This window comes from Pteropus medius, unplaced genomic scaffold, assembly GCF_902729225.1.
Source record: "Pteropus medius unplaced genomic scaffold, Ma_sr-lr_union100, whole genome shotgun sequence".
Classification (NCBI taxonomy): domain Eukaryota; kingdom Metazoa; phylum Chordata; class Mammalia; order Chiroptera; family Pteropodidae; genus Pteropus; species Pteropus medius.
This window is the reverse complement of record NW_024340849.1, coordinates 34,586,307-34,602,453: the sequence shown is the minus strand read 5'-3', so window position 1 is coordinate 34,602,453 and position 16,147 is coordinate 34,586,307. Positions and strand designations below refer to the sequence as shown.

The window sequence follows — 16,147 nt, the reverse complement described above, 5'->3', positions numbered from 1 at the left end:
CCTAGAGCCAGAGGTTTAAGTGACCTATCCAAGGCCATGCAACCAGGAAGGAGAACACATACAATCCTGAGGAGAGGACAAGAGGCAATCTCTCTGGATCTCTCTGAGGAATATGAATGATTCTGAGACAGGGAGAATTAAGGTGAAGGCATAGAGTGGTAAGGTGGAGCCAATACTCTAATACCAACACAACCACTGTGATACTCCATAGTTTGAGGAACTTTTACATTTATTATTGCATTTAATATTATTTGACTCTCACAACAACTTTACAGAATAAGCAAGCAGCAAAAACAATGTATCAATAATGAAACTAAGGCATAGTGAGTATAAGAGCTTGTCCCATCATTAAAGAACAGAATTGGGGCTCCAAATCCAGCCTTGCGATTTAAAGTTAAGTGAATCTGCAAAGCATCACAGTGACATAGATTTAAGTACTCACTGCTATCTCATATCAAACATGTTTTCAAGCAGAGAACAATCTACCTTGGTGAATAAAAAATTTACTTGCGACTCATAACCAACATATGTATATATAGTTTTATAGCTCTTTAAATCGCATCATAACGGTGTAAGATACACTGAAGTTCCATTGCAGAGGAAAGCTACCACTTATATATGGTGAGAGAACATAAAACAGACACTAATGCTGTGCTTTGACATGCACTGGCAGAGCTGTTCCTACCAAGTTTCAACTCTAAATGTTTGAACAGTAGCTCTCATATTAGAAAGGATAAGAAAAATATTGTTTTAGCTCTGTCACCACGTCGATTTATGACAGATAACGACCTCAATGAATCTTATTACACAGGACTTGGAAAGATTCATTGAAACTGTTTGTATCAAAAGTGTTTGATAGGCAACGTTTTTCAAATTGCACATCTTGACCAACAAATTGAAGCCTGCTATTTTTTTTAGATGCCAACATTCATAGTCTAACATTAAAAGGATTTAAAAATAGGGTTGTGATTCAGTCTTGAAACTATTAACACATAATAGAAATATTTGAGTGTTTAGTTTGTGCAAGGCACTGTTTTAAAAACTTTATGTGTATAAGCCATTTTATTTTCCCCAATACACTATGAATTAGGTACTGTTACCAATATCTTTATTTAACAGAAAAAGAACATGGACAGATTTAAAACCTTGTTGCCAATTCCACAGTTAGAAAATGGTAGGGCCAGAGTCTGGACCCAGGGCATCAGGAGGAACTTCAGAGCCTGCATGTTCAAGCATACATCATACTAAGCTAATGAAGCAAAACAAGTCAAACACCAGGTTTACATAAGTTGCTTTATCTTATCCAAAAAAAAAAAGTCATGTAATCTAAAAGTAAAGAGCATAAGAAAGAACAAAAACAAAAACACTATCTATTCATCTCAAGCATTTAGAATCCAGCAGAAACCCAGAGGAAAAAAAAAAAACAAAGGTGCTAAATTTTATGTTCCCAAACCAACACACTAAAAGCTCGTGTACTCAAGTATCTCAATTCGTGCACGAAATTAAGAGTTTCTTAGCTCATGGCAGACTAGAGGCAGAGAATTAGAAGAAGAAAAATGCTAGAGATGGATAAACTGATTGGCAGGAGAAATATAAAAAGAACAGCTCCACTCTCTTTAACAAAATACAGGATAATACAATGACTATATTTAATTACGTACCATTGTCAGAAGCAAGGAAAGTAGCATTATATATATTGTTTTTCACATTTGGTGACTCTCTATCCAAAAGAGCAATTGTAGTTATTTGCCCATTTACAGGATCTATTTTTAGCCAATTGGCAGGATCGGATAATTTTGTGTATCTACAAAATGAAAACGCAGTCAGTTTAATGTTTTTGACATTAAAGTTAAAAAATAAAACATATTTTACTGTTTTCGTTCCAAATGCAACCAACTCATTAATTTGAATTTTTGTAGATGATGGTTGGAAATATAGTTTTAACATGGAAAAGTATTGCTGTGACTGGTTATTTAAAGCACATAATGGATGTGTACCGGCAGGCATGCAGGAAACATTAGATAAGTGTTTCAGGAAAAAGATAGGCGCTCACTCTCTCTACTGTGGGTAAGGCATATTTGACATTCTGTTTTAAGCTTCTGTCTAGTTCAATGGATAGCGATGGTGCAGATAAAATAGCTCAAAAATACCTTCTAAATAAGCAGCAGCCCTAAAGTATAGAGCTTAAGAGAAATATAATAGAAGTTGAATTTTCTATCACAGAACACTCTTAAAATGTTTACCATCTTATTATGGTGGAGATGAGGTCAGAATGGGGCAACGTAACTTCATTTCTAGAAGGATCTCCCGTACTGGGCCATGCCTCAGAACTATATAGCTTTCAAGGGAAGTTCCACAGTCTGAGTCTGTATGAAGCAGATTATCTATATTGGTAGATTTATCATCTTAGACTCCTTTTTTATTGGGGGGGGGTGAGCTTTTTAAGTTTAGGTAACTAATATACAGATTAGAAAAAATATCCTGTTTTAAGAGGTGAAAAGTTGGAAGAGTTTAAAACACCAATTAATTAGCTATTTATCTATGTTGATTTCAATGTATAGAGAAAGAGAAAGATATGTAGTTTTCTGTTAGTAGCAGTTCTGAAAAAAGTTAAATAAAATATGAGCTAATTTGAAAATTATCATCACAAGCTATGAATAATAGTCCTGTGGGATATGCTCTGCCAATCATCTACTCCATCAGGAAAGACAGATTTTGCTGAAATTGGAAATCTTTACAGATATGTTTTATAAGTCCTATAACTACTGTACAGGTAAGGGATAAAAATAATAAGCATTTATATCTTGATTTTGGCATGAGTGTTCTTCTTGATGTGTGAAGAGATAAATGTTATAAGCTTCTGAGTCTCCCCTATTTACTCATAGTTAAAGCTTTTTGTGATTTTGGTATGAAATCACAGGATAAATTATTAAATATTCAAAAAAGGAAAGGGGGCAGGAAAAAAGAGGCAGGAGACATTTTTTTCTTCAACTAATATCTGAGTAGATTCATTCTTATGTTTCCTATCCACTATACTCATTGATCTACTATAGAAACTTCACCAAAGATTTAAAAATAATCTTGTAATAAGTGGTTTTTGGGTCCAATGAAATTTCTTACTCAATTGGTAAATAAATTTTATGCATAGAGTAGAACATAATGTAAATTATAAAAACTCCATAAATGACATTTGATACCTGATATTTTGCTGCATATATCGATCTGGGTCCTGAGCAGTAAACGTTGTTAACATGGTACCAGCATGAAGGCCTTCTTCTTGGCGAATGATCTTGGGATTTGGGGCAAAATAAGGGTTTTCATTCACATCAATAACTGTAACAGACACAGTTGCAGTTGATTGAGGTGGGTGCTGAATACCCTTGGCTAATGGCACTTGATTTTCTGCAGCAACAGTAAGGACAAACATCCTATTTGTTTCAAAGTCGATTGGCTGGGGAAAAAAAAAAGGGGAAACCATATTTTTGCAGGAAATAAGAATATCTGCATTCTGCAGTTTATTATTCCATCAACTCCTTTTCCAAAACATTAATTTTTTATTCACTACACCATAGGTTCCTCTCAAATTTTTGGAAAACATGCATTAGCATGGTCAATGATTGAATTATTTATCACAATTTATATAAGATATTTATAAATCTTAGGTACTTCAAATATTTATCTTCACAAAATAATGCATATTACTATTGTACTGATTGAATTTATTTAGCTACATCTAAAAACCTGATTTTTCTTAAGAACAGTATGGTTGACCAAAAATACTAAATAATCTGAGATCAAGTGAGAACAAGATGGTCTAGATCACACTCTCAAATACTGCTATAAAGACCTCTCCTCTCTAGGAAAGCTTTTGCCAGTCTGTGATAAATGAAGAAAACAAAAATTTTTTAAAAATGTAATTTTTTATAAAGCTAAACTTATTCTATTTAAAAGTATCATTCATAATTCGAATTACACATTTTAAAGAATACACACCCACACTTTTAAAAATTAATAGTATTTGTAGGTAGAACAGTTTTTTTTTTTTTCTTTCCCTACCAAACTAAAACTCTGGCTATTTTCCAAAATAATTCTGGGTATTTTACTGATCTGAAAAATCCCAAATGTAAGAACAACAGTTTAGATAAAGACAATGCACAAATAACCCTTAAAGTAAATATTAACTTCCAAAGTTCCATTGAATCCTATTATCAACAGAAAAGTTATCAGGAGTCAAAAGTGAACAGACTGGACTTTCATTCTTACTTTCCAATGAACAGTCACCTTCTAGTGACTGTGTGGGAATAAAATGAAAAGAGAGCTTGGGGAGCTCTCATGCTGTCATAGGCAGTCTAGGAATGATCAAGAGCTGAAGCTAATGAGGAAGCCACATTACTGGCACAAATCGTGCCAGTTTCTTAACCTAGACCACCTCAAACCTTCAAACACGTGTTTTTTCTTCCACTCTAAAATCTCTAATTCAATTTTCCTTTCTCAATTATTTTTAAGAAGACAGTAGAGAAGTCAGAAAGACAGAATTCTTTTGAGTTATTAGCCACCTGAAATATCCCAGATATAACATTTACTTACGCTAAATGATATGCATAGTTATAAGACCTTTAACGTGTATTACGCTTATTTATCCATCAGAACAACTCTATGACTTAGGTACTGTCATCATCCTCAATTTCTGCATGAGGGACCTGAGGTTTACAGAGGTTTAACCAACTTGCCATGGTCACACCACTACCAAGAGCCGAGTGGGGATTTGAACACAGGCGGTCGGGCACTGAGGCCTACGTTCTTGACCATCATGTTATGTTCAGAGATTTGGGAACCCCACCTCATGGGGAAAATTTCCACTCCACTCCTGCACATATATAACTTTTGGCAACTGACACCTCAGTGCACCTTTCTATTAAGGCCGATGTTTGGGCTCACTTACAAATCAAGAGTGTTGGGATGGGAGGCAAGGAAGCAAATCTTTTCACTGGGTGGCTAAACAGAAGAGATGCTCCCTTTGAAGAGCTTTTACATTTGGACTTGTATTTATTACACTTGAAGATAACATCCCCTTTGCTTTCAGCACTGGTTTTTTTTTCTTTTTTTTTTGATAATTAAAGATCAGAAGACCAATTTCTTAGTCTTGAAAATAGCATTTAAAAACAGCAATGTAAATTCAAATGCTTTTAAAAGTGTGGGATCTCTTGCCTACTCATCCCAATTTACTTTCATGATATTCTCTGGTTTGTTCCCTATACCAATACTCTAATAGCAACCTGTAGACATGAGAATGGTAGGAGCGAGTGTCACCCCTAATAGCTGTCAACTGGTGATCCAAGCTTGAGGATGAACACACAATCGCACCAACGGTTAACAGTGTTGAAGGCCTTCCTGTCTTCAGATTAACACAGTTCAAACTGATTTTAAAACAATCATAATGTGAGAATATCTGTGTTGGCCTTAGCCTCAACATAAACTAGAAAATAAATGTTGACTCCCCACAGTACATTAAACTCTAGATTTAGAGATGTTTGAGAGAAAACAGTCTTAAAATGGAGTGATAAACGAAGGGGGTAGGGGACATATATTGGTCACTTCAGAGTGGCCTTCAGCTCAATGGCCCGAGTTGCACTTACTTTTACCACAGTGACTAAGCCGTCGTTACTGTTTGGGTCGGTCTGAATGGCAAACCGCCCTGTTGGATCCCCACCGCTGATTCTGTACACTGCATTCCAGGCTGGTGTATGGGGCTGATCCTTATCAGTCACAGTTAGATTAGCTACTATGACATCCACCCTGTTTTCAGGAACTTCACCATAAAACTAGGAGAAAGAAAAACCTCCGTCAGAGGGGCAACATGGGCCAGTGAAGGACAGTGTGTCTCGATGACCATACCCCCCTGATTTTACTGCCCCATTAAATCTTTATTATCCCCACTAAACAAGGAGACCAGTAATGCAGGTAATTGCAGCATTTATGTTTGACTTTAAAAATACTGTAACTTTTTTCAGCAGTCAATTTTTTCCCCAAGTTACACCACTGTTTCATTGATATTAAAATTAGCATCCATTCGTGAGTATCTGGGTGATTAACAGGAGTTAGGAAGACAGAATTTGTCTGAGGAAAATAATTTTCCTCAGGATAATAATTATATGCTGACGAAGTAGTAAAAAGTCATGCAATTTATGTACCTGATAATTTTTATAAGTATTTTGTTAGAATAGCATGAAATTTTGAGGGGGCATTTCTTCCAGGCAGCATATTTTAACATCTTTATCAGTGGACTTGGTGACTAAGAGAAAACAAATTACTTTGGTGTCTTATTTAAAACCCTGGTTTAAGTGACAGAAAATGTCTGAATCAGTAGCAATTCTACAATTAGGTTAAGTAAGTTCTACCTCTATTTAATACATTTATTATTCATGACAAAACTTCTCAATAATAGACCACAGACCTAAAGTTCTGTGACTGACAGTCGGTACTTACTGTCATGGCAGTAAACTCTGGAGGATTGTCATTGACATCTGTCACCGTAATGACAGCCGTAGCTGTATTTGAAAGGCCGTACGTGGGATTGCCTTCTGTGTCTGTAGCTTGAATTATTAACGTATATTGTTGCACTTTCTAAAAAGACATAAAGATAACTTAAATGAAACTAATTCTTCAAGAAGACATAACAGTTGTTCCGCAAATGGCTCTTTATTACACACACAGAGTGCAGCATCGTTCATTCTGATTAACATTACTTGAAATTTCCGAAGTGGAGTTTACTTTAACTTGCAAAGCACAGGTCTGGTTTTTGTCTAGAGAGATTTAACTATGCAGTTCCACCTCTACTTGTGGAAAGAAATGCAGCGCAGATGTGTGAAATTGACAGCTAAGCTGAAACTTCCATCTGGTTTCAACCTTTCCTTTTCTTCTGAACTCAAAATAGTGATCAAGCATTTAAGTCCATTGGTTTGAATTTAATTTATCATATGTTAATTTTTAAGCAGTTTAGGATACTAAATATAATAAAGAATCTCGAGACAAGAGAAGAGAGAAGAAAACATGTAATTCACAATATGTTTTCCTTTTATATATATATATATATATATATATATATTAAGTAGGATTGCTTTTATATATATATATATATATTTTAAGTAGGATTGCTGAATCAAAAAGTAGGCACATCAACAAATTTGGCACATACTTAAACACTGCCCTCTGAAAAGGCAGCGCCAAGGTCTACTCCCACCAACTATGCTTAAAACCTATTCCCTTGACAAAATGGGATATGATCCATCTATAATTTCTGCCAATCTTGACTCAAAAGTGGTATCTCGGCAAATTAATTACATGTAATTAATAATCATTACATATGTTTATATGTTTGTTGGCATATATTCTTTCATATGCTCTTTCTATGATAACAGATTTGATATAATATTTTCTCCTAATTTCCATTTGTATATACTAGTCACAAGTATATTCACAAAGAGAGATATATTCTTAAAGTCAAAACCTTCATTAAAGGGTACATGTTTATATTCCTGAAACATAGTAGGTATTTAATATTTGCATAGTCAGCGTACTGCTATTTGGGCATAACCCTCATGGTGTCCACAGACCTATAATGGGTATGGGAGCATTTACATGCAGACGATTATTATCAAATAGCCATCACTGCTTTCAAATTCCAGATGGCAGTTTTTAGAAGGCAGAGCCAAATTAAGATGTAACGTACCTAAAAGAAAATGTTGAGATTGTCTATAGCACTAGCTGACAAACTTTTACATTAGGAAAACCTAACCAAATCGAGTATCTAAAATCATCCATATTTTCTGAGGAAATTGGCACAGATAAAAAAGAGACTGTTTTCATAGATGTTAAAAGATTCTGAACGACACAACTCACTCCTTCATACAAAAATAAACTGTCACTGCAAAGTGCAGTTTTCCCTGATTCTAAATATAACTAACATTATGAATGGCCACGCTTAAGGGATTTCTGGAGCTTAGACAGAACCGACACAAATTGCAGCTTTTGATTTAGCTGTTAGTGGGAAGGGCAAGGAAAAAGAAAGGAGGAGGAAAAGCCAAACCTCGCACATTTGATTTTAAGTCTCTGTCCACCCAAATGCCAATCTCTAGCAGTTATTTATTTTAGTTTTCTTTTTTTGTCTTCTTACAAGAGAAAAAACCATACTATTTTTAATTAAAAAAAAAAAAACGAAAATAAAAACAAAAGAATAGTGCTGGTTGAGCCATTTTAAGTTTTCTTAACCCGTAATACCTCACCATAATGCTTATGTAGGCTAAAATATCTCTCAATGATTTCCTTTCCCAATCAAGAGTGTCATTTCAGCTTAATGCTCTCATGGTTAATGAGAGAATTTTGCAGGGCACTTAGTTTAGCCTCCCAGCTGAAAACAATGAAAATAAAAATTTATTGATATTCCATTTTTTTTGTTAGCTGCCATTTGAAAAAACAGGTTACCAGTCTCAAAAAAAAAGAAAAAAGAAAAAAGTGCTTTTTAAAGAAGATAAAAAATCCACACAGATATTATTTGTTAATGTTTACTCTACAAAGCCTTAAAATTATATAAGCACAGTATACGCAATTAACCATTGAGCTGAAATATTGGGATCAGTAGCTAATACCTGAAATTTCCTACTGCTTCAAGCTAGTCTTGAAATCTTTAAGTTACAAAAGAACGTTGTTATTTCTAAAATACAAAGTCTCTTCAAATAAAGAAATAACAACTTAATCTCCGTTTTCAAATGCCTGGTTGGTAAAATGCTCTTACATTCAGTAAGGAAGATATGACAGTCTATGTTTTAAATGAGCAAACTGTTTAGAGCTTCTTGCCTAATTTAGTCACTGGGCATTTGGTTCCAAATGACTGACATTTAAATTCCATGAGGATTTGACTTCCCACCCTCATAGTCCCACATCTGATCAAGGGGACTTTGCTTAAAAACACTTCCTCACCTCTTGTTCTAGAAGGCATACATTCATTTGCTTCCTGACAATCCTTCCCTCTCTTTCTTACCTATCTTACCAAGGCTATCACTTTTCATCCACTTAACCTCACATCTTGAACTTTTTGCATTTATTTTCAAATGCCAATCATTTCTCTACACCATTGCATTTGTCACTTCTCTACCTAAACTGGTGGTTCTTAACCAAGGAGATTTTGTCCACCTCCTCTCTTTCATCCAGGGGACATGTCCAATATCCTGGGATATTTTTTGTTGTCAAAACTGGGGAGAGGGGTTACTACTGACATCTAATGGGTATTGGCCAGAGATGTTGCTAAACATCCTATGATGCACAGGACTGTCCCTCGCAGCAAAGGTTTATCCAATCCAAATATCAATAGAGCCAAAGTTGAGAAATCCTGGCCTAGAATATCCTTTCCTCCATTCTGAGCCTAACAAATATGAAAATTAAAAGTGACCTCAGACATGACTTCTGAAAGTCCTTAAAGCAGAGAGCTGTTTGCATACTCAGGAAAGTCTTCTCATTGTTTCTAGTTTACATGGCTGTTATCAGTCCATATGTCTGTCTTTCCTTCTCCCCCAACCATGTACACACATACACACATTCCTTCCCAGGGCACTTGCTTTGTCAATGTTTATGTTGCTGGCATCCACATAATGCCTGACACAGGGCATGCCAAGCAATAAATGCTTTTTAAAAAATATTTTTAAAAAATTAAAGTACAGTTGATATATAATATTAGTTTTGGATGTACATATAATGATTTGACATTTATATACCTTATTAAGTGATCACAATTAAGTCTAGCATCCATCTGTCACCATACAAAGTTGTTATGATATTGACTATATTACCTATGCTGTACATTACATCTTAGTGACTTAGTTATTTTATAACTAGAAGTTTGCATTTCTTATTCCCCTTCACCTTTCTTGCTCATCCCCCAACCTCCCTCCCCCTCTGGCAACTATCAGTTTGGTCCCTGTATTATGAGTTTATTTCTGTTTTGTTTGTTCTTTTTTCTTTTCTCTTTTTTTTTAAGATTCCATATAAAAATGAAATCATATGGTATTGGTGTTTATCTGACTTTCTTCACTCCATATAATAGCTTCAAGGTCCATCCATGTTGTCGTAAATGGCAAGATTTAACTCTTTATATGATTGGGTAATATTCCATTATATTACTCAATCATAAAAAAGAGTTAAATATGTATATATATACATATATATATCTATATATGTATATCTATCTATCTATCTATCTATATATATCTATATATACACACATATTTAGATATTTATAAGTGTATATATATACATATATATGCATAAAGAAAATGTGATATATATATGTATGTATATATATGTGTGTATATATATATATACCACATTTTCTTTATGCATTCTTCTCTTGATGGACACTTAGTTTGCTTCAATATTTTGGCTATTATAAATATGCTGCAATGAACACTGGGGCACATATATCTTTTCAAATTATTGTTTTCATTTTCTTCGGATAAATATGCAGAAGTAGAATTGCTGGGTCGTGTAGCAGTTCTATTTTTAAATTTCTGAGGAATCTCCACAGTTTTCCATAGTTGTTGCACCAATTTACATTCTCACTAACAGTGCACAAGATTTCCCTCTGCTTTACATCCTCATCAACACTTATTACTTGTTAACTTTTTGCTTTTGAATTTGTGGTTGGATAGATGAATGGATGAGAAACTCTGAGTCTTGCGTTACATTATAAAAATCATTTCAGGTCTCAGAAAAACCATCTTCTTATTTACATGGCTAGCTATCATTTATTCATTAAAACATGTACTGGGAACAGAAACTAGCTCACTGTTTCCCAAACTTTTGTGATTCATATACCATCTTCCCAATTCTGTCACTCCTTATATTTCTATACCATGAGTCATTTACTATTTATCTTGACATTATCTCCCTTTTCAAAACCTAAATTTATTTAAAAGTACCATAAATGGAAAACTAGCATCACTTGCCATAAATAGAACTGTAAAAATAAACACTATACAATCCTTGTATTCTGGCAGTCTTTATTTGATGGAGTAGCTTGTGGTCTCTGGTTTTCTCTAGAGGCTCCCTGTGTGTATCGGTTAAAATTATTATACCTGTGTACTATACTTTCAAAACACTGAATTAGAGTGATATAAGTGAATGAAGAGGTGAGAACATTCCGTCATTCATTTGGCAAACATTAAATTAATGTCTAGTAGATGCCAGGAGATGTAGTATTTACTTAAATAAAATAATGAATAAAACCAGAGGTGGCTTTGCTGTCATTAGTGATGGAGACAGATATTACTGCCTCATGGGACCAAAGGTATAATGCAACTGCAGTAACAAGAACAGGAAAAAGTGATGCAAGGAACCTTTAATGGGGCACCTGAACCAGTTCTCAAAGCCTGAGAGAGGAATGAATGCAAGAGGTATTTTTGGGTTTAACTGAAGGAACTCGATGACTAAATATCAAGGTGGATTGATGGCGGTGTATGGTAAAGGTGAACAGATCATTATCTTGGGAAGCTGAAGAGAAGGTGGAACTGGTCACATGAAACTGGAAATTTATAAGGAATCACAGATTTAGGGAGACAATAGGTATGCTTTCGAATGTATTAGATTAGGAGGTAGACATTTAAATAATAATACCAGGAGTACTTACAAAGGAAGTACACGTTTGTGATGCTGTTCAAATTCTTAAATGCTAAGCCTCAGTTCACTCATTTGTGATATGGGTTGATAGTACTACCTACCTTATAAGTTTGAAGTATAAAATGTTTTTGAATGCTAACTAAATGTTGACATTGTTCTATGGGCCTTGATAACAAAAAACGGTAATTATTAATTAGTATTTATTGAGACTGAGCACAGTGCTAAGGACTATCTATTATCTCATTTAGTCCTCACAATAATCTTATAAGGAAGGTGGATTTTTTTTTTAATCTCCATTTTACAGATGAGAAAATCGATGTTTAGGGAGGCAACCAAGCTTGGTTGCCCACTGACATCCAACCATAAGTAGCAGAGACATGATTTGAATCCAGGTCTCTCTGAGTTCAGAGTCTGTACCATTCATCACACTAATATATTCATCCCTCCCATGAAAGTCAGAATATATGTGTGACATGTATGCATCTTGGATGGGGTAGGCAGGCAGAAATCCAGATTTTAAGGAAAGGTGAAAGAGTGAGAGTTGGGAAATCAGTATGGGTTGCCTCTGAGGAGTCTGGTGTCGAAATGAAGGAGAAATTCTCACAACTTGTACATTTCTTCAGAGTTTCTTTTCAGGGTGAAAAGATGAAGAACACATTGGATTCTCTGAATATTGGAAGTAAAAATGCAGATATAATGTCTATGTAACATAGTCTTTGTATATCTAAAGGGATGCACAGACTATGTGGGTACCAAGGGGAGGGGATGAGGACTAGCTATCAGAGAGTAAGGATTAACTTAGGAAAGAGATGGGAAAGGGATCTTCAGGCAGAGGAAATAGAAGAATATAAAACTTCAGATTTGTAGTGAGAATTGCATGTGGTTGTATGAGTGACTGGGCATCATTTGCTCATAAGTAAAGAGCAAGAAATTCTAGGAGGGTAGGTAGGCTAAAGGAGGTTTTGGGGCCAAGGTCTTAGAGGGTCTGGAATGCATGTTAAAGGAATCTGGCTTCATCCTATGGGTTGTGGAGAGCCATTTTACTAAAAGGTAGAATTAGCATGTTTGTAAATTATGAAAGAACCTGTAGAGTTTTTAGGACACAACCTGTAGAGAAGGAAAGACCAAGCCAACAGACAACAGAATAGTCTTCTGTTTATTCATGGTAGAACACAGAGTTGAGAGTACAAGTAAAAGGATTATTAGGCTTGAAAAACAGAAAGCATAATTCTTTCTTCACTACAAGAAAAATTATGATAAGGAGTAAAAGTAATAGTGCTCACCCAGTAGATGCTGAGGCTGGATTTATGATGGCAACAGCGACAAACAATAGCTAATATTTATTGGGCACTGTGCTAAATGTTTTATGTTTTGTGTTACATAATCCTTATAGTCATCCCACAAGGTAGGTCATATTATTATCCACACTTATAGATGTGGGAGCTGAGGTTTCAGGTTAATACACTGAAGGTCAAATAGCACATAATATATAAAGGCAGAATTCAAACCTAGTGAAGCAGGGGGGAATTCATCAGTAATCAGGAGATGGGCATAAATAGAAAAAGGTGGAGAAAAGAAGAAAATGCAGGAATAGGCACCACCAAGTAATGCAATAAGAAGTCAGGTGGAGATTAAAAAAAAAAAATTGAAAACTATGATGTGTAGTGGTACAGCTTTAGGTCTGGAAAACCTTTAGAATTAATATTTTTTTAAACCTGGAGATTAAAGGAAAATAAAAAGCTGACTCTTAGTAAGCATTTCGATGATTAGGAGTTCAATCACTTAAAGGTGTCATATATCCTGGGAGAATGATAACTGAAATTACTTTTAATGAAAAGAAAACTGTGAATTCTAATAGAAATAAAAGAATCTCAAGCTTCCATGAGGCCTGACGAAGACAGAGTAATTTATCCCTGGCCTCAAGCAGAATTACCATAAACCATCTGAGATAGATACATTTTTCTACGTTAAATGACTTTTACAAAATAAAGATTTTCTATGATTTTCCCTAGTAACTCATTGTTGTATTTAATAATTTTACTGTCATGGAGCTATTTTTCATACTATATCTAACCCATGATTCTATAGTTTCAAATCCATTTCCACATTTGTTTTATTCAGGGGATCGCGAATAGCCGCTCCTGTCTACTATAAGATATACTTACCATGATTACGATCTGACTTCAAACTTTCATCCTCTAAGCTAAATACAGTCTCTTTGATTTTTAAATATGGTTGCTCTGCTTACTAAAACTATCTTTAATTCCCTATACCTTTTTTTTTGGTCAGAAAACAGCCAGGCTAAATGTGATGGGAACGTTACTATAGGAAAACAAGATGAAGTCCTATTTCTGTATCTTACAATGGAAGTGTGACTAAAGGAGAAATGTCACGATTGGGAGATGAGTTATACCTATGTAGTATGTGAGCAATCTGGCCCTCAAAAAAATATATAAAATATGGCATTCTTGCAAAGTTTATTGGCATTTAAGAATAATACTTCATATAGTAATGGAAAAGGTGAAAAAACATACATGTTCTGAATATCACTGAACCTAAAGTACTATTGCAAAAACTAAATTTCGGCAAGCTCTGATACAAAACATTCCTAGAAAAAAAATCATCGACGCCTGGAAGTTAGTAGGTACAATGAAATAAACATACACCCAACTCCTAAGTAAGGCTCTCAGCTCAGCTGTGAATAAAGTAATCTTGATTAGCTCACATTACTTCTATCACTATCTTGCATATGTAATTAATTGCAATAGTAATGTTTTCTTCGACGCAATTCAAGTGACTGCTACTAGGGCAAATAAAGTGTCACAAAAACCAACTCCTAAAATCCTTATCAATAATATTTATTATGGTAAGTATAATGTTTCCTTTTGATGTACATAATTTGAGGTCTCATTACTATAAAAGCTGGCTCAGCCAGAAATCTACAAAGCATGGATCCTTATGAGTTGGCACTTTGATAATTCACTCACACAATGGCTACTGATAGCCAATAATGACCTTGAGAATCTCTTAAGAAAATGGTAAGAACAGAATAAAGGAAAGGTGTATAAAAGATTCATTAGGGCTGGATTATTCAGAAAAGATATAAGCAGGGCTTTTATTGGAACATGAAGAACTGGAAGGTTCAAGATTAAGAAAAAGGCACAAGGTATTCCTGGTGGAAGGAATTATATGAACAAAAACAGAGATATATGTAAGAACACAGTGGGTTGAGGTCAGTCACAGTGAGATGATCATTTGGAATTAACTGAAACACCCATTCCCTCTCAGATTGTGATACTACAAAATATTTCAATATCATCAACATTTTATGCCTTTTCAACAAAACACTATACCAGAAGTGTGTTTATCATCATTTATAACTTGAAAGGCTTGTCAGTAGAATAAATGCAGTCACTAGTGTTCAAACTGTTAAATAAATTAATCTTAGAGTTAAGAGGCAAGTTCTAAAAAAGGAGATAATCTCCTTTTGTACTAAACCAGGCTCTCCACAGAGGCTACAAAAAATTTAATCACACACATATTATTCGTAGCCCCTTAAAAATATGAATGTTAATAATTATCTTAAATTTATAACATGTTATTTAGGCATTGTTTTTCACTTAATTTCTCACAAAAACCTTTGAATATAAGGGCAAACTGAGAAAATGACAATTTAAAAAATAAGATACCAGAGATATCTACTTAACTTACTCAATTACCATGTTAAATATTACATAGACTAGCAATGTAAGACTAGTAATGATTTATCCAGTAAATATATATCATTTAACCAATTTGTAGTTGTGTAGAAAAGAGTACAACAGATTTCTTAGTGAAAATGAACATTAAATAATTTTGTGGATATATTATTACCTGGAGATAAACTGTAAGTGACACAGTGCACCTTCAAGATTAAAAACAAATTTAAAGACAGTTTTTGGTTAGCTTACTTCTCTATCAAGTCCAGCCGCCACTGTGATAATATCACCAGTCTCATTGTTGATGGTAAACATGTTGGGCGAAGGGGTGCTTGGAGCCTGGGACAGGATTCTGTACCTCAACATCCCATTTAGGGTATTTGGATCATCAGCATCAATAGCAGTGACCGTCATCACATATGTTCCTAGACACAGTATACATGGAAAATGAATGGTCACCCTTCATTTCAGGGTCTCCTAAATAGAAGGTATATTTACCTTTTTGATCAATATTAATTTAACTTTTTCAAAACATTTAATCATTTAGACTCAATGAAAGACATTACTGATAAGAACAGTACTCTTTTAAAAATATAAAACATGGTTTAGATACTTTAAAGAAAAATTGTGAAAAATTCATACATTTATAGACTCAATTTTTCCATAACTCAGAAGACAAATTCATTGTACGAGTCAATGAAAAGATCATTTCAGACCTTCATTTATAGAAAATGCAAATAATAACTAATATAGATGCCATTAGCAATATATTTTATGGCTAC

The 16,147-nt window shown here is 34.4% G+C and overlaps 1 protein-coding gene across 3 annotated transcripts in view; it reads right to left on the bottom strand.

Moving 5' to 3' along the window:
* CDH2 (cadherin 2) overlaps positions 1-16,147 on the bottom strand; it is a 196,711-nt gene that overhangs the window by 34,527 nt on the left and 146,037 nt on the right. For all 3 annotated transcript variants that reach the window (XM_039843957.1, XM_039843964.1, XM_039843974.1), the window contains 5 exons: positions 15,618-15,790; positions 6,487-6,624; positions 5,637-5,822; positions 3,198-3,451; positions 1,662-1,804 (listed from right to left, as the gene is read on the bottom strand). In XM_039843957.1, the coding sequence (XP_039699891.1) occupies positions 1,662-1,804; positions 3,198-3,451; positions 5,637-5,822; positions 6,487-6,624; positions 15,618-15,790 (894 nt within the window). The remainder of the gene's footprint in view (positions 1-1,661; positions 1,805-3,197; positions 3,452-5,636; positions 5,823-6,486; positions 6,625-15,617; positions 15,791-16,147) is intronic.